At 38.0% G+C, this 22,183-nt stretch overlaps 1 protein-coding gene across 1 annotated transcript in view; it reads left to right on the forward strand.

Moving 5' to 3' along the window:
* The window catches only part of DDX10 (DEAD-box helicase 10), a 182,544-nt gene that overhangs the window by 90,698 nt on the left and 69,663 nt on the right, over positions 1 to 22,183 (forward strand). The window contains exons 14-15 of the mRNA XM_068670569.1: positions 12,674 to 12,787; positions 14,988 to 15,149. Coding sequence (XP_068526670.1) covers positions 12,674 to 12,787; positions 14,988 to 15,149 — 276 coding nt within the window. The remainder of the gene's footprint in view (positions 1 to 12,673; positions 12,788 to 14,987; positions 15,150 to 22,183) is intronic.

Consider the following 22,183-nt stretch of genomic DNA (forward strand, 5'->3'; position numbering starts at 1 on the left):
GTTCATCACTTCAGGCACTGTAGGAATTTGTGTGCACGCCCAGGAGCTTAGCCGAGGCTCAAATGGGATAATTCTTTGGCGGTAGAAAAGTGCAATAAAGTCCAGCCAAGAGACATCTGTCAAGAGAGGATTTCTCAGCTTAGGAAAATTTCTCAGAAGGCCAGAACATTTTTTGAATTACAAAGATGGGAGGTAAGCCTGGAAAACGGACAACTTGCAGCTTTTCTCTGGCAGTACTCAGAAAAAGGTTTCAGGAATGGGAATGTGTTATTTAGTCGATATTGCTTAAATTGGTACAATCCAGCTATTGACCTGTGTACCAGCTCTATCCTGCAACAAGACTTCTCAACAATTTAACTGCGCATCCAGTGGGAAGATTGGGAACAACTTTGGACAGCAGATGGTCCGGCACTGAGAGCTGAAATGCTGATGCCACTCCTGCCTCCTGCCTTGATGCGACCTGGCTCTAATGGTGGCCTTGGGGTGGTGGTGTGGGGAGGGATGGGGTGGCCGATCAGTGCCACGTGTCTTCCCTTTGGCCTTAGAGCATTTTTTGCTAGGTCACCGAGGCGTTTGCATCATCTGATTTGTAAAACTTTGTTCTCAAATTTTAACGTCTTTCAGTTAGCACAGGAGAGGTCTGAGCTATGTATTTTGGTGAATAGCTTACAAGGAACACATTTACTCATACGTTATTCCTGTAAGATTGATTTTTCTGCCTACACAAAATGTGAAATCCACACAAACTCAAAAGCAGCACAATGAAATTGAAAAAAGAGAGAAGTGCTTAATGTTATATTAAAAAAAGTTAAATTTATAGTGATGAAATAACTGTAATAAGTAGATTATGCTCATTCTTTAAGGTCTGCAAAATCCAGTATGTTCCTCTAGAAATAATTTCTAGAACTCGGCTTTCTTCCAAGGATCTTTAAAATGAGTGTTACTGCTCAGATAGGTCAACCAGAGCGTAAGATATTTCCCAGTGACAGCAGCAGAGCTGCAAATGCAGCCTGGGAGAAGAGATCCTTCTGAGTGTTAAAATGAAATTAATTACCCTCCAAACAATTTAAGATAATTAGTATTGTGAACAAGATGCTTGTTCCTCATCCAAAACATCAGTCGTAACTTAATATCAAAGTTCTTAAAAGAATTAGTTAAAGAATGCCCTTGTCCCAGATGCGCTCGTTGTCTATTCGGTCAGAGATACTAGAGGTATGCGTAGCGTACCATGTGAGTTCATCCCGCTGCATTCTGTGGTACCATTCATACTTGTCAGCTTTTACTGGAAATAGCTTGCCCGGTAGGTCTTTGGGTGCCTATTTGTCTTTTTTGTGGCTGCTGGAAGGAGTTGGGGCTCACGGCCTGACTGAAAGTGCCTGGCTGCCTTTTTGCTTCTCCTGCTTCGGTTTGAGCTCTCACTTGAAATTTCAAATTCTGAATGGCCCTTCAGCTCATTTTAATGGGTCTGGCTTTCAGAGTTACCCTTTTCTATACGAGTAGCCTGTTGTGCCTTCTCTCAAGTTTGTGCCAGCTCCCAGCTTTGTGTCACTGGAATGCTCTGGGCAGCAAGGGAAGCAGAGCAGGGGCCAGGGAGAGTCAACAGCTCCGTGGTCATTTGTCTTTCAGCACCGCTCGCTTCAGTCTCAGTCTGTAACTAATCCTTGACGTTTGTTTTAAACTTCAGCTAATGCTTTTAAATGTAGTGCTATGTTACATGTTGCTCTGAAATTTAAATGAACTAGTGCGGTTACATCTCCTTTGTTAAAAAAAAAAAAAAAAAAAAAAAAAAAAAAAAAAAAGCCAAGATACCACTGCATTACAAATGCGTCTTCGGCATTCCTGTGGTACAATATATTCCTTATTCCGATTTCTCTTCTATCTTTGTACTCCATCATTCCTCCACAACTTGTTTTTCTGCTTCACATTCTGTTGAGGTCAGACCGAGGGCCTGTAATAATCAGGAATAGCTCTAGGTCATGCTTTCTTCCCTTTCACTGCTTTTTGTAGGTATTATCGTTTCTGATTTTACACCGCCTGTCAGTAAGAAAGATTTATTTAAAAAATAAAAATCTTCTGCCAGATTTGTGATTTTATGTGCTAATATATTTAGAGTACCGGGATGGAGATTATCTGTCTTTTTTATGTCTGAAAAAAATAAATCATTTTTGTTTTTGCTTCCAAAAGAGTGTAGAGTTCTTGTGTCCTGGTTCCTGGAAGTTGAGTTGGCTGTGCCTGTTTGATACCACAGTGGTCTTGGCGAAAGCTGAGGGGAAAGTATTTAACTTTGAGGTCATAGCAAATTTATATTCAGTGTCTACCTCACTCATACTGTTCACTAGTTTCACTTTTTTGTTTGATTTAATGTTGGTAGTGTTGCTGGCAAATGATTGACCGCTTCTGTTGCAGTCTTTGCTTGTGACCCTCTCTGTATACCTTCGACTTTACAGAGTCAACATGTATTCTTTGTTGGTGATGGGAGTTTCCCCTTTTCTTCTGTGCACTGTCCTTTAAACAGGAGTTGATTATTCTTCTGTTTTGGTCTGGCCTAAAATTTCTGGTCCTCTTCTCTGTAGGTAAAGATCTAAATCCTGAATGTTTTGCCATGAGAACCTTCATGCTGAATTAATGCAATTTTTACACCTAATTTCCTTGTTTTTAAAGGGAAGGAAAGTAGATGTCAGTAAATTGAGCATGCTTTTTGAAACCTGAATACTTTTCCAGTTCTAAGAAGTGAAGAAGACGTTTCCATGTATTGTGCTGCTTCAGAAACAACAGCAAAAATCTTAGTGTACCTCAGCGTATCAGCCTACTAAACTTTGGTCGTATCCTGGCAACTGAAGGTATTTTTAGTTCAGTGTTTCAGTTTTTCCATCAGTCTATCACCTTCATAAGTCAAAAAACTGTGAAACTGAAGTTTTGGTGGCAGACAAACCACCATGGAATTCTGGAGGAATGAGGAAAACTGGGAAAACACAAATATTTAAATGAAATACCACACCTTCTTGTGTGCTTTCTTCTAGCAACATCCCTTCCCATGCAAGGCATGCAAGCATTGAGTAGTATGAAAACTATTGAAGGTAGGAGCTCACAGTATGTGTGCCTGGGACCAGCTGGCTGTGTCCGTATGATTTACTGGAGGCCTTGTGCCTCGCTCACTTCTAAGATAACTCTGAGCCCTCTGACTTGTTCTTAATGGATTCTTAACTCTCTTGTAACTGAACACTGGGAGTTAGGCAGAGTTTAGGCTATCTGCATATATATTGCTGAAACAATTGAAAACTTTTAATTGCTTCAGCTAGAGACAGAGGAGATGTGTAATGATTTTTAAATTATTTTTTCAAGCAGGTTGGAAATATTCATTATATAAACTTCCATATAAATTTGACCTCCTATTAAAAGTTGACTTTTGCAAAGATGGAAGGTGTGGAGGCTTTCAGATCAAAGGCAAAATGCTTTAAAAGACATGAGAAGGCAGTTTAAACTGCAGACAGTTTTAGAACCCCAAGATAAGTAGTTCCTAGTGCTCTGAAATTTAGTGTCTGGTTATATAGATTGATATGCTTATGGGTATCAAACTCCCTCATACGACTTGTGAGTGGGCATCTGTTTTGGCAGGGGTTTTGGCCAGGGCACTTCTGTAGCGGAACAAAAGCTAAATCTTAGCAGACTGATTCAGTCGTCTTGACTGTGCCAGATCAAATGGATGTTGGCCCCTATTACTACTTCTCATCATAATTTACTGGGTTTGGAGAGCAGTGGTGGTTTGTGTATTCATGATGGCAGTGGCACCACCTACACTACACTTGTGTTTTTCCTATAATGGAATCTAGAGAGTAGGGGTACTTCTCATGTTCATCAGGTTATCCTTGACTGATGTGACAGGAAGAAACTAGCGACTTTATGTACCAGTGAGCAATTCTCTTAACTCCTTTTTTCCCTCCTCTTCTGTGCTTTGGGTACCTCGTGCTTGCTCTGCTACAGCCTTCGCCCCAGCTGGGTCTCCCAGGCCACGCTGTTGGTTTCTTTGCTGCTTTGGTCTGCAGAGGAGGCCCTGATGTGCTTTTGAGATGGGTTGTGCACCCTCTGCTTGGGAGCTAAACTCAAATAAGCCTTGTCTCAGAGGTAAACCCTCCTGGATTTGGCGTCTAGTATTACATCTTTCTCTTGAGAGGCCTCTGTAGTGCCATGCCCAAGTGCAGGCCAGATGGACGCCCTTACTTGGGTAAGTTCTGGGGTATCGAGAGAAATTAGTTTAGAGGCCTCTGAAGGGAAAGGAGCATGTGCCATCTATTTTAATGTAAAGGTGAAATAAAGTAATGATGATTATCAGCACTAGTCTACTGCTGAAAAACTTGCACTGCTCAAATAAACGAAAATTAATGTTGGGTGTTTTGAAAGGATACGAAGACTTTGCTATTTACAGCAATGGCCCGTTAATTATCAGACCACAATGAGATTATTAAATGGGCACAGCTTTCAAATTTCAGTTTTCGAATGTGGAAAAGGAGGAAGAGGGAGAAAGCTGAGGTAAATATATTTATCTTTGCAAAGTCTAATGTTTAAAGGAGCCTTGGCTGCTGCTGTGTTCCTGCTGCCACACATCATGGCTTTAGGGGGAGAAAGGGTTTGTTCTGCTAGTCACAGGTGGTAAAATATGTTCAGCCTTGAAGAAAAACAGCATGAAAGAGTAATCTTCTCATCTCCCTTTTTGACCCAAGATTCCTCTGAAGAGTATTTTTAAGCCACAATTTTAATGATGTTACAGCATGTATTTAAACCTTACCTGCCTTAGTACAAATGTCACTTTTTTAGAAAACCCTTTTCTTCCTGTTTGAAAATGCAATAGCATAAAAAATGGGAACTTTATTCTTAAAGTAAAAAAGCCTCAGATTTTCTCTGTTTAGTTCATTAAATGTCAGCTCAATATTGCCTTCTTGCTGTAGCACTTAGTGTTTGTATTTCTCTGGATGTTTCAATTTTATTCTCATGCACTAGGATACTAAATGCCTCTTGGGAGAGAAGGAGCTGTTCTGGTTCTTTTGGAGACTGAACAAGTACAAATGGAAGGAAGTTCTGCATTTTCAATGTACCTGAAGGGCTCAATGGTTCTGTTAATCTTAAAACAAGGCAGCACTCCCCTCCCCTTTCTACTTGGCTTGCCTCCCTCCCGTTTTAAATGTGGGTCTTGTTCCATGTCAGTTAATAGGGGAGATGAATAAGCAGGATTTTCCAGCTGCTGGAAAGTGAGAAATTATCTCAACATCATCATTGCTGGAGATCTGAAATGGAACAAAAGGTGCAAAGCAGTTGCTTCTCAACTTTACATTACTATTTTGTGGGTTTGGGGACTTTTTTTGGAAAGTGACAGAAGATGTGTAAGTTAGAAGTGGTTTCTAATGTAGTTCAATATGGAAGGCATGTTAATGCTTTTCTTTCTGGTTTGCCATGTTTTGTTGGAAACAGCATCCTCATGATGGCCTCTTCTTGCTTACCTAAAGCAGAAGGTCTGGAATAGGGAGTGCAAGTAGCAGTCAGCCAAATCATATTTGCTTGTTAATTGATATTACATGACGGACTTCTCTTCGTTTACTAAGCTGCAATCCCTAGTTTAGGATAACTGCAAGTGATTAGACTGCTCAACATTTTTCTTGGCTGTAGAAGTGGGGGAGAATCGGATGGCTACTGTGTTAGATTTTATCGAAGAAGGTCATGTTCTAATGATGCAGCAACTTGTGATGACATAGGGAGGGGAGGAATGAAAACATTTTATGTCCTGATCTGGCATTGGAATTAGTAGTAGTGTTAATCACCATTGTATACATCTTGTATATTAACAGCCTGAGGTCGTTTTTGGATTATTATGTATAAGAATTAGCACAAACGAGTTTCTTTCAAGTTTATTGTTCTACCAACTCTAACCACAGGAGTCAATATGCGTTTATATGTTTGGTTTAGAATTACAGGCTTTTGAAATGTCTTATTCTTCATTTAGTGAGATGTAATTATAATTTAGCTTACTTTTTGCCGAGGAATATAGAAAGTAGTTCCCAATTCTGTTATACCTCTCTTTAAAAGAGTCATTGTCTTGTGTTGCTAAGAGCTTAATGCTTTAGAAAGGGAGGTCATCGCTGCTAATGCTTATAGGGGATGGAGATTTTGGGGCTAACACAACATCAGGAGCACAGAGTTCTGTCTTAAATAGAGACATCTTTCAGTGTGAGATCTAATTAATATAACTTCAACAAATTTGGTGATTTCTTAGTGACAGTAAAATGATGTGCAGTGACTTTGCAGATCCATGTTAAAAACTGTTTGTTTGTTGGTATATAAGTAGAGCTATGTGTACAATTACATAATTCATAATAATCAAACAAAGTTGCTTTTTTGATAAATGTGGGCTCTCTTTAGCTTTTACTAAAACTCCCAACTTTAAGTTTTGATAGCAGTTGCTGAAATAAAAGATCGAGCACAGTATGCATTCATCTATATAAAAAGTGCAGCAATTCAGTAGAAAACAATTCTGATTGTTTTGAGTGTTTTAGAAGTATTCTAGAGAAATACTGCTATGTGCTGTCAATTAGAAAGGGGAGTACGATTTATCTTTGAAGAACCATTTAATAAACCTTTCTGTTATGCTGAATTTTTAGCTGTGGGTGGAAACAAGTACTGAGCATAGATCCATCCCTTTCTGCTGTCATTTGTCTGTATATGGGTAAAAATGATCTAATGAAACTGTTTTTTTTTTTATATGTAGACAGATATTTACTATCCCTTGTGCTTCAAAAAAAAAAAAACTCATCACATAAATTCATTGCAGAAAATTGCAGTTGGGTTAGCAAGTTGTAAGCTGGCAAGTCTTTTGTTTCTCACTTTTACATTGTGTGTTTGACATCGAGATTTTAATCTTAGTTTTAATGTCTTCAGCTTTCATGGCTTAATTTAATTTGTTTTATAGGAAATAAAAGTATCTGGTTTATTAAGATATACGCTCTAACCTAGGTCTTAAACCCAATCACATACAAGCTCTAATGAAACTCAGATTCAGATGTAATCCTCTGTCCTAATGGTAATCAAAGGGACCAAAGACAACATCATCCAAGCGTGTGGTTGCCATAGCACAGCTCTGTCCTAGCTGTGGGTTCTTCTGTCTGTTGCTGTTTCTGTGATCTGAAGGGTAATTTAAGCTGGAGTGATAGTGTGATGAGCTGCTAGTCTTGGGCTCTTTGTCCGTAATGCAGGTAACAATATCAAAGAGCCATTATTAGAACTTTTCCTTATTTCCTCCTCATCTTCTTTTTTTTTTTTTTTTTTCCTGATAGGACTCTTGGAGGTGCAGTCTGTGTGCTGTTGTGTATGGTCAGAGCTGTTCTTTTGAATACTGACCAGGGCTTACCCTTACTTTCACAACTGTTTCTCTATCGCCCACCTTCAGCTCTCTGCCTATGTTCTTTTACCCCAGAAATTGGTCTCGTTCAAAAGCATCTCAGTTTTACTAGGTTTCAAAAGTAACTAATACATACATGTAGCAACTAATGCAGATGTCCACAATTTCACTTTTCAACCTGTAACATTACTTAAGGAATTACCAGAAATTACTTTTGACTTGGTGCTTTTTCAAGTGTCTTGGTTGGAGGCTTGTATGATACTAGTTAAAAGCAAAATTGTACCTCATCCCCTTTTTTGAAGGAAAAACACCCCAAAACAATAAAAATTGTTCCACCCTTCTAATTTAAGCCATCGCTTGAAAAATTCAAGATCATATTGATCTTGGTACTTGAATGATGTGCTTAAAAAATTCACAGAGAAGCAAACAGAACAACATGTAAGGAGTGCTGCTTTTGTCTGGTGAGTACCAGCCTGGCTATGTCCTTATATCCACAATCATCCTGCTAAAAGCTGTGTTTGGTATGGACCCTCTGCAAGCTTGTTGGGTAACGCCTGTAAATTTGACCTTCCAAATTCTTAAAGATTTGATTAAAAAAGGGAAAAAAGGAAGAATTATTCACCAAAACAACATTAGCTTTGCTTATATTACATTTAAAAAAAAAAAAAAAAAGAGCGAGCTGTGGCTGGGGGAGCTGTGTGGTGGTTGCGCAGAGCTGGTTCGAAGGGCACCACGTGGCTGCTGCTCAGTGGCATCAGCTTGTTCTGGTGCTCGAGTCAGTACAAAGCCACTTGTGGCTCATCAACATCCATCAGGAATTGGGAAGGACTGAACCAGCTGTCTTGGTGGAACAGAGGAAAGCAGCATCTATCCATCTTCTTGTGGTCAATCTGCATCCTGAGCCCCCAGGCTTCTGCTTCTCTGGTCCTTTCTACTACTTCTGCTGGGAAGGCAGATGACTGGTTAGGCCAAACTGTATTTTCCAAGAGGAAACTTATTTTTTAAAATAATTTTGCAGGTGCTGAAAATGATATGGGCTGGAGTTTGAAGTCTGGTTATTTTGCTTCTCTTGATATTTTCGCTCTCATGTTTCGTAATTATGTGTAGGAGGGTAAAGTTTGTGTCCCAACGCTGCTTTTATGGTTCAATACCTGTCAGCAGGAGTGAAAATTTCTCTGTCCTCTAACCTTATCTTCATTGTAAGTAATTTAAAGTTTCATAGTTTGAGTTTGGTGAGTTTCTGGGGTTGAGAGGTAATGGTGCTGGTTGGAGGATGCTGAATCTTCTGAGAGTTCAGTGGTGCCCATCAGGTGAAAGCACTGGCTGTGTGCTCTGTGCTGTGCAGAGATGAAGGCAGCCTTTCTCTTTGGCTAAGGCATGGTACCTTTAATCTGGCAGGATGGTGTCTGAGTCTGTGAAGAAAGACTTCTGAGTCTGAACTCTGCAGCCTGACAGGAGGATTGAAATGCTCTGCGATAATACAGATGTGCCAGTCCTTGCTCCTGTTCTGGGCACTTTCATGAAGAAATGGTCTGGGGGGAGGTGTCCCTGCCCATAGCAGGGGGCTGGAACCGGGTGGTCTTTAAGGTCCCTTCCAACCCAAACCTTTCCGTGGTTTTGTGAAATACAAGACAAGTGTGTGACATTTCGTGTTTCTCGGAGGCTGCTGCTGAATTCTGGGTAAAATAATGCAATCATGTTGGCAGAGACAGAAATAATAGTAATAAAAAAATTCCAGGTACACAGCTATTCTTCCTAGTAATTGTGAGGTATAAGCAGGGGAGAAAAGCCCCCCTCGAAAAAACTATGAAAGCAGTAATGCTTTTTATACCTAACATGATTGAAGAATTGATTTTAACTTTTTTTTTTTTTTCCCTACAGATATTTTAGCCTGCTATAATAACGCAGTCCTGTCTCAGGCAGCTTCTGTAACAAATGCACTGCGCTTGCTTTCACAGGCCAGTGCAGCTGGATTTAAACAGGCAAATTGTAGTTAGAAGGAACCAAATGTCACACGTGGTGGTTTGTAAAACACTAAGTCTAAGACCAAAGCAAACGTGTTTGTCTTGGTCAGGGTAAGAGACTGGAAATGCTTTGACCCTGAGTTATTGACCATTATATATTCCAGGTCTAAACTATTGACTTCATTGGTGTTAATTGGATCAATTCTGTGATTCTGTGATTCTGTGAAATGTATCAATGAGGAAAACCATTCTGTATTAGAATAGCAAAATGTAGTGACATTTCTGTTCCTGACACACTGTCTTTTCAGCAAAAAGTTGTAATTGAAAGATAGTAAGCTCTTATGTCTGAAACTTTTCAGTGTCATCATTAAGAAAACCTTTTTACAGAGGTTAAGCTAAGAATATCAGATCTATTAAACCAGAAGACAAAAGCCTGCTCCTTCTTGAAGGGAAAAACAACTTGCTGCATATGAGCTATTTTATTCTGGATTGTATATCAAAATATTTGAATTTTCAGTGCTTCTAAGAACTGATTTTTATTCAAAGTCATTATGTAATCCAGCAAGCCAGCTGCCACGGGCATGTGTGAAAAGAAAGGGAAATTTAGGCTTTTGACTAATAAAAACGGAAAACCCCCAATGATTATGAAATCTGCCATCCAGTGTTTATCTGCATGCTTCTTGCAGTGGATGAATCAGAGCCCTCCTCGATGTGCACCTGATGGTTTAATGAATTTGTTGAAGTGCAGGGTCAGAGCCAAGGCAGGCAGTGGCATGAAGGATTTGGGTGAGGGCAGTGCGTTAGGCGTGAACAGTGGGACTGAAGTAGCAGGGGCTGTGAGAATGCTGTGGGTGGGAGGAGGCTGTGTGCTGAGATGGATGGAAACAACCCATTGTGCCCCAAAACAGCAGCTGGCTGGAGAAACGCCTGGCTCAGGTACATTTGGGAGTGATGGCAGCCACTGAGGAGAGGAGGTGTGGAAATTAGATGCTGTGAAAAATGCTTCTGGAGACAAGTGAAGGAGAGGCTCAGGGAACAGGCTTTAGGGCTGCAGGGACTCCAGAGCAACGTGAGAGATGTCCCCAAGAGAGGGCTGAAGCAACAGTCATGGGATCCTATGGTAGCTCCAGGACTGTATACACACCACAGCCGACCTGCCTGGCTCTTCTGGACTGTTAGGGCACGGGGATGGGAACCAGGTGGGATAGGGAAGCTGTGAGAGGAACCACAGCGCTAACATCCCCCTGGGCTGTGTCCTAATAGAGAAGAGTTATCTGTGAGGTATGCAGGATTTTGTACTGATGCTTTCCCTGTATTTTTATCATAATCTTTTACCTTTCGTTCATGCTGCATTTTGTACGTCTGCCAAATTCATACACTGATCTTACACTGCTTTTATGTGTATAGTAAGGGAATTTAGTTTCCCATTTGTTTCTTCCTCCTCTTGTTCCTTCTCTTTGTCTGGGAACTTTGACCTGTCTCATTTGTTTCCATGTTACTTTGCAGCAGCAAAATACTTCTGCTTCTCAAAATCACACAAAACAGGGAAGGGATGGAGGTACAACTAAAAATATTACAACTGTATGTGTGCTAGGCAGTCCATTGGGTATCTGTGCTCTTTAGTGTTGTACCAGCTTGAAGAACATCCCCCTTTAAATTCTTCCCCTGGACAATTCCCGTTGTACTAATGAGTTGACACGCTGAGGTAAGGGCTTTGTGCTTCTGTAGACTCTCAACATTTTGTGCTTATGGGATAAGCAACAGGAGTGAAGAAATAGCACGGCTTCCTGAGCTACTAAAGGTGTGTGTAAGACCCAGCAACAGTGCAACAAAACTCCTGTGACAATACCCAGATCATGAGTGCTGCTACAGTTACTATTTTCTATAATAGATATAGTCATTACTTGATAACACAGCTCAGTAGCTGTCACAAACCATCTTTCCTGTTAGGAAGACTGTAATTTTTCTCTTCTGTAGCTCATATTTCAGTGCATTAGTGTACTGACCACAACGACACTGACTTTCTGAATTTTTTTTTTGCTCCCCTTTATAGTAGATTTGGTGTAGAATACAAAACCGATTAAAATGACCATAATAATAATAATAATAATAATGATAATAATAGTAATAAAGAGGCTTGGCTTTTCCTTTTTTCTGTCTGGTTGTTTTGACCACTTTCTGCTATTTATCAGAAGTTTAGGCTGGTTTTCAGGCTGTCACTTTTTCCTGGGTATTGGAGCATTGCAATTTTGCAGGATTATGACAAGCCTTCTCCTAAGGAGTCTGCGCATATTCCAGCAGAATAGCTTTTGCTATCTCTTTCTCTCTCAAACCTTTGTGGACCATCTGTGGGCTTGACACTACTGCTGTGAAATGCAATGGAAAATAAATTAATTGAAATGCTCGTCCCACAGTCACAAACTACTTCCAATATCCAAAAATACTCTAGGTAAATCCTGGATCTCTGTAGAAAATAGGAGCAACCTCTTTCTCTTCTCCTTTCCTACAGCAAGATTGCACTTACAAAGAATTAACATAATTTCAGGATGAGGGTGTTTTACACAGGGATACTGTTTTGCTGATATTATTTGCTTTTTCTGGTCAGTTTTGGTTTCTTGGTGATAGCAAGGAGGGAATAACTGCTATTGTAAGCAATATTAATATCTGTGAATTTCAGTCTTTTAGTTTCCCTGGTAGCTTCAGCACTTAAAACTTTCTCCTGAGATGCTAGTAGCGTTTATGGTTCTAAGTTTTGTTAAATGCTAAGTTTGTTACACATCTCCTAGCCTTGCAATCCCACCGCAGTGCAGAACAGGAGTTACGAAACAGAAAATTTCTTGCATGGCCTTCTCTACCTTTCACTGATGCAGAAACAGGCTGGTGTGAGTTACTTTCATCACCGGAGGACAAGTGGGATGAAAGTGATCTATCAGTTGTGGTTAATGGCTTCAGTCAGTTATACTGGATTTCTTGTATGGCGAGGCTTACCAGCTGACAGCATATGCTGATGAATTTAGTGTCATTGTTCCAAAAAGGTTCATGAGATTTGCATGAGTCTGACGTCCCACTGCTGGTAGGATTTAGGGATGCTGAATTTTTAACAATTATTGAGTTTGTCATGATAGAACAAGTTTACGAAAAACAAGTTTAAGAAAAATATCTATTAGCTAATGTGCAGCTGGCATCAGTCTTGCATTCATATGTTTTAGCAATTACATTTTAATGCCTAAATTGAATTTAGAAAATTGAAAACATATATTCTATGCCCCCACCCAAAAAACAAAACAAAACAAAACAAAGAAATCTCATTTCTTCTTTTATACAGAATGCATCAAATTCAAAGATGAAGAAAAAAGCAACCAGAACACAAGAAGCCAAAAAAATCTTGAAGAAGAAATTTAAAGTCAACACAAGAATAGTTTTTACTGAAGAGGGAGAGGTAAGATAATTCAGAATAACTGTGTTTTGGTGAGAACTGAATTTGTAGTTTCTGTGAAGAAAAAAGTACATTAAAAAAAAAAGCTTTTCAGAAGTGTGTGGTTCTTATAATTGGTTTATGTTTCGCTAAACTGCTCAGCTTCCATTTATGTTCTATTCCACAGAGGAAAAGAGGAATGCTGAGTACTGCCCTTGTTTTACATTTGTATTTCTAAGTTATTTGGATGAGATGTTATTACACTTAGCTATCTGTACTTCTTCCCTGCCTATTATCCTCAGTTTCAGGTGGAACAGAGAACCTATTTTTTACTTACAGGTAGGTAATGCTATTTTCCTATAGGTAGTTGCCAGAGCTCTCCAAAGTTGAGTTAACTTATTGGAATTAGAGGAAGTTCCTGTTCCTGGTTTTCTTTCCAATGTTAGATATTTCTAGATGGAAAATGTTGTTAGAAAACCTAAGGGAGTACCAAATTTCTGCCTGCTGGTGCTGATGCAGCAGTGCATTGAAATCGGCCAGTAATTTAATTGGATCTTTTAATAGCAATGTATTGATTTTATACAGCAAGGAACTACTGTGGATTGCTAGTCACTGTAGGGTTTCATTGTGGTGATAACCTCAGGAGCAAGCCTCCATGCTCCATAAACTTTCCTAACATTTGATTTCACAGCTTCAGATGTGTACATTGTTTTTCCATTTACAGCACTAAGAAGAAAGTAATGTTTTTTTTTTTTTTAAACTCTACATTAATTTCTGTAAGGCATAAACTGAAAGAGAGGTCACCTTTACAAGTAGTTCATTTGCTTCTGTGACCAAATAAAATAAAAGGATTTTGTATTGCGGATGTAGGGGGTATAGTCATATAATTACTGTCATTAAACAAAATTTAAAAGGTTTTAGAGGTTGCCCCATTGACTGGAAATGATTTAAATATTTTTAGATACTAGAATAGGTACTAGATTAGATTTAGATATTCAATAGATACTCAATTAGATATTTTTATATATTCAAAAGTAGTTGTCTCATCTCAAAATATATGTGCAAATGCTTCATGTGTCCATACAATGAAGCAAATAGGATGCGGAGCAAAACTTAGCAGAAGAACTGTATTTAGAAAAGTGTAACAGTAGAGAAGATGCTTGACTTGTTTAAGTTAAGAAACTTTGCATCTGTTCCTGCTTTTTTGCTGGGCTGTGTAAAACTGTACTTTCAAGTTTTACTGTTCCCCTCCACATGCTTCTGTTTAAAATAAATCACCTTTAAGAAATGTAATTTTCTAGCAAATACAAGTAGAAAAAGTCCATTTTAAGAAAGCATGTGGTAACACTTGGTTGGGATAACCAGGATCCAACTGATTAACACCCTACGTGCATTAGAGTCCTAAACATGGTTTTACATTAGTCCCTCTTTTTACAAAATATCTGAAAGACATTCAGTATTTTCTATCACATAGCTTATTTTTAGGAGTTACTACTGTGTCAGTCCATCTGCAGGAATGATTTGGCAAACATATCGGCTCATGAAGTATAAGCTCTTATGAGAGCTGTTTTTTTGTTAATATGTAGTCTTTGTCTTCAGTTCAGAGCTTCAGTTATTTAAGTGATGTTGGATGTGTTCAGCATGTCATCCACATGTCAAACTTGAATCTTAAAACATTTCCAGTGCAGTATTCATATAATAACCAAAATAAACCTTCGTGTCTATCCTCCTTGCCTCCTCCCAAAACACAGACCTGCAGTTAGGGTAATTCATGTACTCTGTGATGAAGTTTTAACTGATTTTTCTCTCCATTTGGAGAACTATCAATATTGAAATGTTGATAATTTACTTGAAAGTGTACTGTGTAAATTTACTGGTATTTTGTTCTGCGTGATTTTGGAGAATCGTTTCTTGAAAGCAAATACCATTTTTTCTCTCCAAATGACTAACATGGTTATAAATTATTTATGCCATTAGGCAAAGGGAAAAAAGTTCAAGTGAATCTATTAAATAGTAACATGGTATAATGAAGACTTTATTTTTAAATACTTATTTTTGACTGAATGTGATTAAGGTATCTGAGTTTGTATTCAAAATATTTTTTTCTTTGCAAATGGCCTTTTTATTTAGTCCAGAAAAAAGTAATGTGTTGGACTGCTTGGGACATAAAAACTATGATGTTCAAAAACATTTCTAACCATTGTTTTTCTTACCTATAATCCAGTTAGTGCAGCAGTGGCCACCTGTGCAAAAATCCGGTGTGGCAGAAGCAGATGAAGATGATGATGCTGGTGGTATCAACTTAGATAAGGTGAAAGAGATACTGCAGGAAGAAGACAAATTTGACAAAGAAGAATATAGGAAGAAAATTAAGGAAAAACACAGGGTAAGTTGATTTCTTCCTCAGTTGTTGAAGTGCAGAAATAGGTACTGTGATATAGATTACTCAGTGAGGGAAAATACTTAAATGTATTGCACAGTAAGTGCAGTGCCAGTTCATTTAAATTCATCAGTGTTTTCAAGGCTACAGAGGACACAGAAAGATTGTTCTGACATTGTAAGTAGCTGGATAACATAAAGCCATATACAACACCAGTTGTTGATAACAACGTGTCTTTATTTACAACATAAAAATCTTGTAAGAGTTTAGTGGGAACATTTTTTTCTTTTTTTTTTTTCTTAATATAAGCCAGTGTTCAGTGGAAGTGTTCGCTTGACAAAAAAGAAATTTTTTTTTTCTCTAAAAGTGTTCAGGGAAAAGGGGAATTAAAAAATCTCAGAAATGTCTCTAGACTACTGTGAGCTCAACATTCAGTAATAAATTTCAGATATGCAAAAGTGCTGACTTCTTATATCAGCGTTATTAAGGCTCTTGGATTTTTTTTTCGTGATTTATTCAAACAGTATCATATAATTTTGGATTTAATTTGGAAACTTTAGTAACTGTAGTTGGGCATTAAAAAAAAAACAAAACAACAACAAACACAAAACACTGGCATTTAAAAACCTTTAAATCACATAACATATTTTTGCAAACTGCTTCTGGATTATTTGTCATTGACCAAAGCAGAATTTTCTGACCCTGTCACATATGGAAGACCACTGGATGTCTTCAGTGCTCAGTGCTGTTCTGTTAGACATTGTGAGAAAGGTTTGGATTTCTCCTGGTCATGAATAAATGCGAAATCCTAGAACCACATGCGATTAAAGGCCTACTTTATACTCAAAGCTCATGATTTCCGAAGCATTATGAAGTGTTTTATTGCTCTGCTCTGCAAATGCTGACTATATTCAGTTTGACTTTATCCACTAATTGCTAGTGATTGATGCTGGATATTCTAGTGTCTGTTAAGGTTTGTATTTAAACAAAATAATTCAGAGAGGATTTATGAAATCTTCAAGTTACATTTAGGCACAGAAGTCAAGCTAAAGTCAAAGCATACTTCACACACTTAATCTGAAAGTCTACCCCTGTAATCCTGTTATAATGATTTGAGGACCGTGAAAATCTCACCTTGTTGTTCATTACTGGAGTACTTGCATTTGAGGGTAGCTGCAAAGATATCATCTATTCTCTATTGTACAGGTGAAATCATAGCCAAATTTGCAGGAAATAATGGTATTAGATTTCAAAGATGCAATTTAATGAATAGGGAAGAAGAGACTAATGTATGACTTCAGAATCAATCTGCTATTTACTCTCAAATTCGTATACTTTCAGTGATGCTGTTGTTTGATAAGAGACTGTAATGATTAAATACTTCATCAGCTGGTCTGTTAACACATCTTTGCCTTTATAATGACAAGGAGAACAAATAACATTGCTCAGATGTTTACTTGCATTTAAAAAAAAAACAACACAGTATTTCACCTGTTGAGATGCAATGATGAGAGAATTCATCTTTCTGAAAGCCAGACAAACAAAATGAACAGAACATGCCACATCATAACTATTTATAATTTCTTGTAATTGTGAAAAGTGTCGTATTTCTTGTAGCCTGCCTTACTGCATGAATGTTTTTCGCATTACAACTAATTTTTATTCTTTAGGAAGAGAAAAAAAAATGGCAGTGTAACAAAAAGAAAAATATATTTTAAAAAAGGCTTTTGATTGAGGGACTGTGAAATACATCTGTAGTTTTAAGTGCTGCCTTACTGCCTTCAGGCATTGTATGCACATTCAGATTTTTTATTTTTTGGCATAACAATTGGAGGTGAAAGTGTTCCTTATGGTAAATTCTTTGTATGTGACGTAGCATTCAGTTTCCTGATTGTCATTTAATTTTTGAAGTGGTCTTAAAATTTTTTTAGAATCCTAATTTTTCACTTTCCCATATTTAAAGGAGATGAAATTGAAAGGACAGACAGAAGGGACAGGAAATGGGATTTTAGGGTTCCCTTTGGTAGGGATTTTAGGGTTCCCTTTGCTTCCCCACTGTCTCACTAACCTTGTGGTTGAAGATGATCTTCAACCCTCACTTTAGAATGCAATCAAGTTTGAGATGCTAATTCATTTTCAATAGAAATTAATCGACCTTTTATAAGGTAAAGTAGCATGGATTTAATGTTTTTGTTACTATATCATATAGTAACTATGTAGTTACTAAGACATGCTTTATGTCCGGGATAGCTGACAGTGAGCTGTTGCTGCTTAGGAAAGAGTTTTAGTAGTAATAGTTAGGAGAATATGTCAAATCCTTACATTTTCTGTGATGTGAGCAGAAGCAAATGGTATCTTGTTCCTCTTAGGTCATTTTAAGCTTGTCTAGTGATCAGAAGAGCTACTCTTCCAGTGACTCCTGAGGAAGTGACATTGTTATCATGTAGGGCAGATATTATTCATTATTTTTTTTTGAACAGAAAATGTGTAATTAGTTAATTTACACTATAGGGGGAAGGTCTTTGGCATACTTCAGAGATCGTAGATAAACTAGTATTGCATGTGACTGTATTTTAGGGTACCCAATTTCAGCTACTGGTATGTATCTAATATTTTTTGGAACTTACTGCACTGCCAGTGGGGCAAGTTGTCAGGCCTGCATTATCAAAAATGCTAGGGAACTGACAGGATTAGTAGAAGGTGTTTACAACTGGGCCAAGGGAAACCTTATTATTTAAAATTTGAACTGCCTGACAATAAACAGGAATTATGTGGCTACTTTCACATCGACTACCCAGTGGTATTTAAAAATACCCAGCTCATAAGGTTTCCCTTCACAAAAGGAACAATCAGTAAACAGGAGAGACTTGGCTGAGTCTGAACCTCTGACTGTGATCTCAGTGATGTTAAGGAAGAAGAATTGTTGAATACATGTATTGTGGCTGTGCTGGACAGGAGCCCGATCATTGTCTGAATTTGCTATTAGAAGTCTGTGTGTGTGTGTGTGAGCCTGATGGACGGGCTGCACGTGCTATTTTGAAGCCTCACTTGGAGGGAGAGGAGGAAACCTAATAGAGATTCAGGTGTGTTATGAACAAAGGATGTGGAAGCAACAAAAAGACTTGGAGACTTTATCTTTTTTTCCTTTACTTTGGGAAGGTGGGGATGTCTTAGTGCCCCTTCATGTGTCATTGAGAGAAGAGTTTCTGTGCTATAATCTAGAGGAGACATTGAACAGCAGATTTATTTTCTTATGTGAATTTATGCACTGAGGCATCTGCGTACATTTTTGGTCTCAAACCTGGTGGTAAGTATGGTCCTTAGGGAGCACTTCATTAGCAGCTAAATTTGGATTTATTTGAAGTCCATGTTACTGAAGTTGTGTATGCAGCCCTGTCTGCATAACGAGAAATACAGAAACAGCACAATCTAGTAGGTTAAAAACTGTACCAAAAGACAGGAATTCTGGCGTGCTATTGTGGTACTAGCTGATGGTAAGCCCTTAAGCAAATCACTTACCTCTCTGCCTACATCTTCTTGCCTGCAAGGTTCAGTTAATGGTAGTTGCCCCCTCCTGAGGCACAGTGCGAGCTGCTGAGTGCTCCTGGAGAACTAAATGCAGAAGCATTTGTTACTGACCGATAATGCAGGAGCGAAGTAGGTGGTGAGCAGATAATTAATTGAAAAGCACTGAATCCAAATGGATGTATCTTTAAGTCTTGACTTGGATGGGACTGTGTTGGGACACATGATTAATACATCCTCAGGTTGCTTTTTAATGGATTTAGTCTTGTAACCATTGAATTCAGGTTAGAGAGCTTCCATGGCAGTCTGTGATGCAGGATAACACGGAAGTTACAATCACTGTACTGCAAAAGCTCAGTTTGTAAGTCTGAAATTCCTACTGTTGGATAGTGTAAAAATGTGGCAACATTTATCCTTTGTGATGAGAACACAACAAAGTTTCTTGGGACTTAGGTGTGTGCAGTAGACGTGAGTGCAAATATTTAGGCATACCATGTGTGACTTCAGCCCATGCCTGTTCCGTAACTTCAACTATTGAAAGTCAACAAATTTATTTAAATATATCAAAGAAGTTACCAGAATGAAGATACTTTTAAAAATTACTGTTAGTTTTAATCTATTACACAGCTGTAGTTGACCAGATGGGGAAAAAAAAAAACAGTGTGTGTTTTAAAATAGAATATTCTTAATACAAAAATTCTGGCTATAAAGATCTGTTTCTGTATTGTGGTGTAATGACCTGTGTTGACTATGTGTGAAAAACTTGAGAGCGCATCTTGGGTCTCCATTTCAGATATATTATTAGGACGTGATGTGTTAGAAGACACCTTGGTGGAATAATAACTTTGTTTCCTATAAATTTTATTTATGAAACTTGAAGATGTAGCATACATATGCACATCCATAAGTACTCCTGCTGAAAAGAAACCCTTAGTGCTAGGTCTTCATTGTATAAGCAGTAGGTTTGGTTACGTTATACCTAACCTACTGGATGCAGTCTGAAGACTGTATCTTGTTCATGCTAATCTAGTACAATAAATAGTGCATTTGTTTCTCTGTGCTCTCTAACATTTATCAAAAAAAGACTAAAAAGCAAAATTTAAATCTGCTATATTCTTCATTTATTGGCAGATTGAAGATAGTAGGTCTGAAAATGAGCAGTGCAAGTGCCCAGTGATGCCAATTAGGTAACATAAAAAGATGATCACAAGAGAAATGTGGCAATGCTGATCGAGGGAATTTACAATTTAGGAGAGATTTATTTCACATATTGTACTTAGCAATGCTCACTGTTTTTCTTGTGGTTGAGAGGCAGAACCATTAAAAATAAATAAATAAAAGCTCTCCAAACAGAGTAGAAATTAATTCTCCAGCAATAATATAGCTGGTTGTGGAATGGGGAAAAATTTTACTGGAATAAGACATCATAGTAAGCCCACTGCTGGGGGATTACTCTGAATTATACATGTGACAGCTTGCTAAATAAAACCTGGAAAGAATATTTGGAGAATGTAGCTGATGGCTTGCTAATAAGTCTGTGTAACAACAGAAAAGACGATTTAGGAAAGCAATGAGAGAACTGAGTAACTCTGGTTCTCCCCTTCCACCTCTCCACTGTTAACTGAACGACATGTTTCATTTTGCTCGTGGCATATATTAAAGCTGGAACATGTAACAGAATCAAAGCTCTTTAAAAAATACATACAATAAAGTAATTTAGGCTCAGGTGTTTCTATGCTTTTTTGCTTTCCAGTGGTTTTCCTCCATTTCTCATGCTGTATTCTTCCTACAACTTCCACTTTGCTTAATATTTTACTTTTTTTTTCATGGAGAAAATACAGATGTCAGTCTCACACTTTCATCCCTTCCTGCACATTCTCTCACTGGCATTCATCAGTCCCTTGTATACAGAGTCTTAAATCCATCACTCGTGACTGTCATTCCTTCTCTTAAACTCCTCTGTATGCCGCTGCACTGTCAGCCAAAATATATCACAATATAGCACAAACTCTGTCATTTGACCTTTACTTTCTGCAGTAGCAATCATTATTTCATTCCTGTCTTTGTTTTCATTTCTATCCTGCAAGCAGACTGCTAAGGATCTTTTTATTGTCCAGTTGGCATCTTTTCTAGCAGCAGGTATGGCAGCTCCATTTCTTGGTCTTCTGCCTTGCTTACTGACTTTTTTCCTCCCTGTTTTTGCTTCAGATCCATTGAATATCGTAACTTCTGTTCCTGCTCTTCAGCAAGTTTCGTATGTTCATGTCTTGATTCATATTTCCTCCTAATTCCTTTCCTTCCTGCTATGTGTGATGCTGGTGGTGTAGTTTCCTGCTTTGTATGTTTGGCAGTTTTAATTCCTTCCTTTGAAACAATTTCTGAAACATGTTAAATCTATTTAAAATGTCATGTAGATATGTGAGAATATCACCTGAAACCAAATATATTTTGGTGTTGTATAACCCAAGTGCAGCAGTCTGCTCCATGACTAGGTGCCTTAGTAATCAAAAAGTCCTCTGAAATGGCACGTGCGCTAGTCCCTGAGGTCTCTTCATTGGCTTTAAAGGGGTGAATAGCAAACAATTTATGGAATGCTGTGCAAGTGTGGGTTGTTTCAGCAAGTTTTATTATGTCCTACATGTGGGTTCATATTTTGATTTAGATTATAAGTGATTTACAAAAACACTGCTTTTTATTTAAAAAACCAAAAAGCCTGTCATTTTATAGGCCATTTTCCATTGAAAATCCTTCTCCTTATCATTTCTTCAGTATGAGATTGACAATGAAAGAACTTGCAGGGGGAAATTGGAGGTTCTTAATATCAAAACCTCGATGAGATTATTATTTTTTTTTTTTTTTTAAGGTGAATATGGCCTGTCAGCTTAATAGGAACTTTTTTCACAGAATCATTTCTGATGATTAGCAGACCTATTCATCCACGGGCCAGAAGGCATCCACAGGCCATTGCTTGTAAATCCATTTGTGAATGTCTTCTAAATGAGTACAGTTTGCAGTGTGATCAGAAATATGTTTTGGTGCATTCACGAGATGCTTGGATTAGATGAGATGTGTGTTGCAGTGCCTTAAGGCGTGTGGAAACTTGCAAAGCATCTACGCTATAATTAGGTTTCCTTCATGAGTCTCACATTCTGTTACCCTCCCCTTCCTTTGCAAACGGGGAGAAATTGAAAATGTGATGGATAAAAATAAATAAAAATCTGAAGTATAATTGTAACGTAATTAATGCTTATTGAAATTTTGGAAGCAAAGTAAATCTTAGCAGTTGACCACATGGGAAAGGGCAGTAACACTGATCAAGACGCTGTGAAAAGAATTCTGCATTAATGGGTATTTAATGGCATCGCAGTGAGAGGTATGAATTTGAGCTCTTTTGAAATGTGTAAAACGTTATAAACAACAATAAAGGGAGAAGCGAATAAAGTATTCAGAACATGTTTTAACACTCCATTTTTCAAGTTTTCAGCTGAAAATGCACTGTTGTTAGGAAGAAAATA

The sequence above is a fragment of the Anas acuta genome, chromosome 1 (assembly GCF_963932015.1).
Source record: "Anas acuta chromosome 1, bAnaAcu1.1, whole genome shotgun sequence".
NCBI classification, from domain to species: domain Eukaryota; kingdom Metazoa; phylum Chordata; class Aves; order Anseriformes; family Anatidae; genus Anas; species Anas acuta.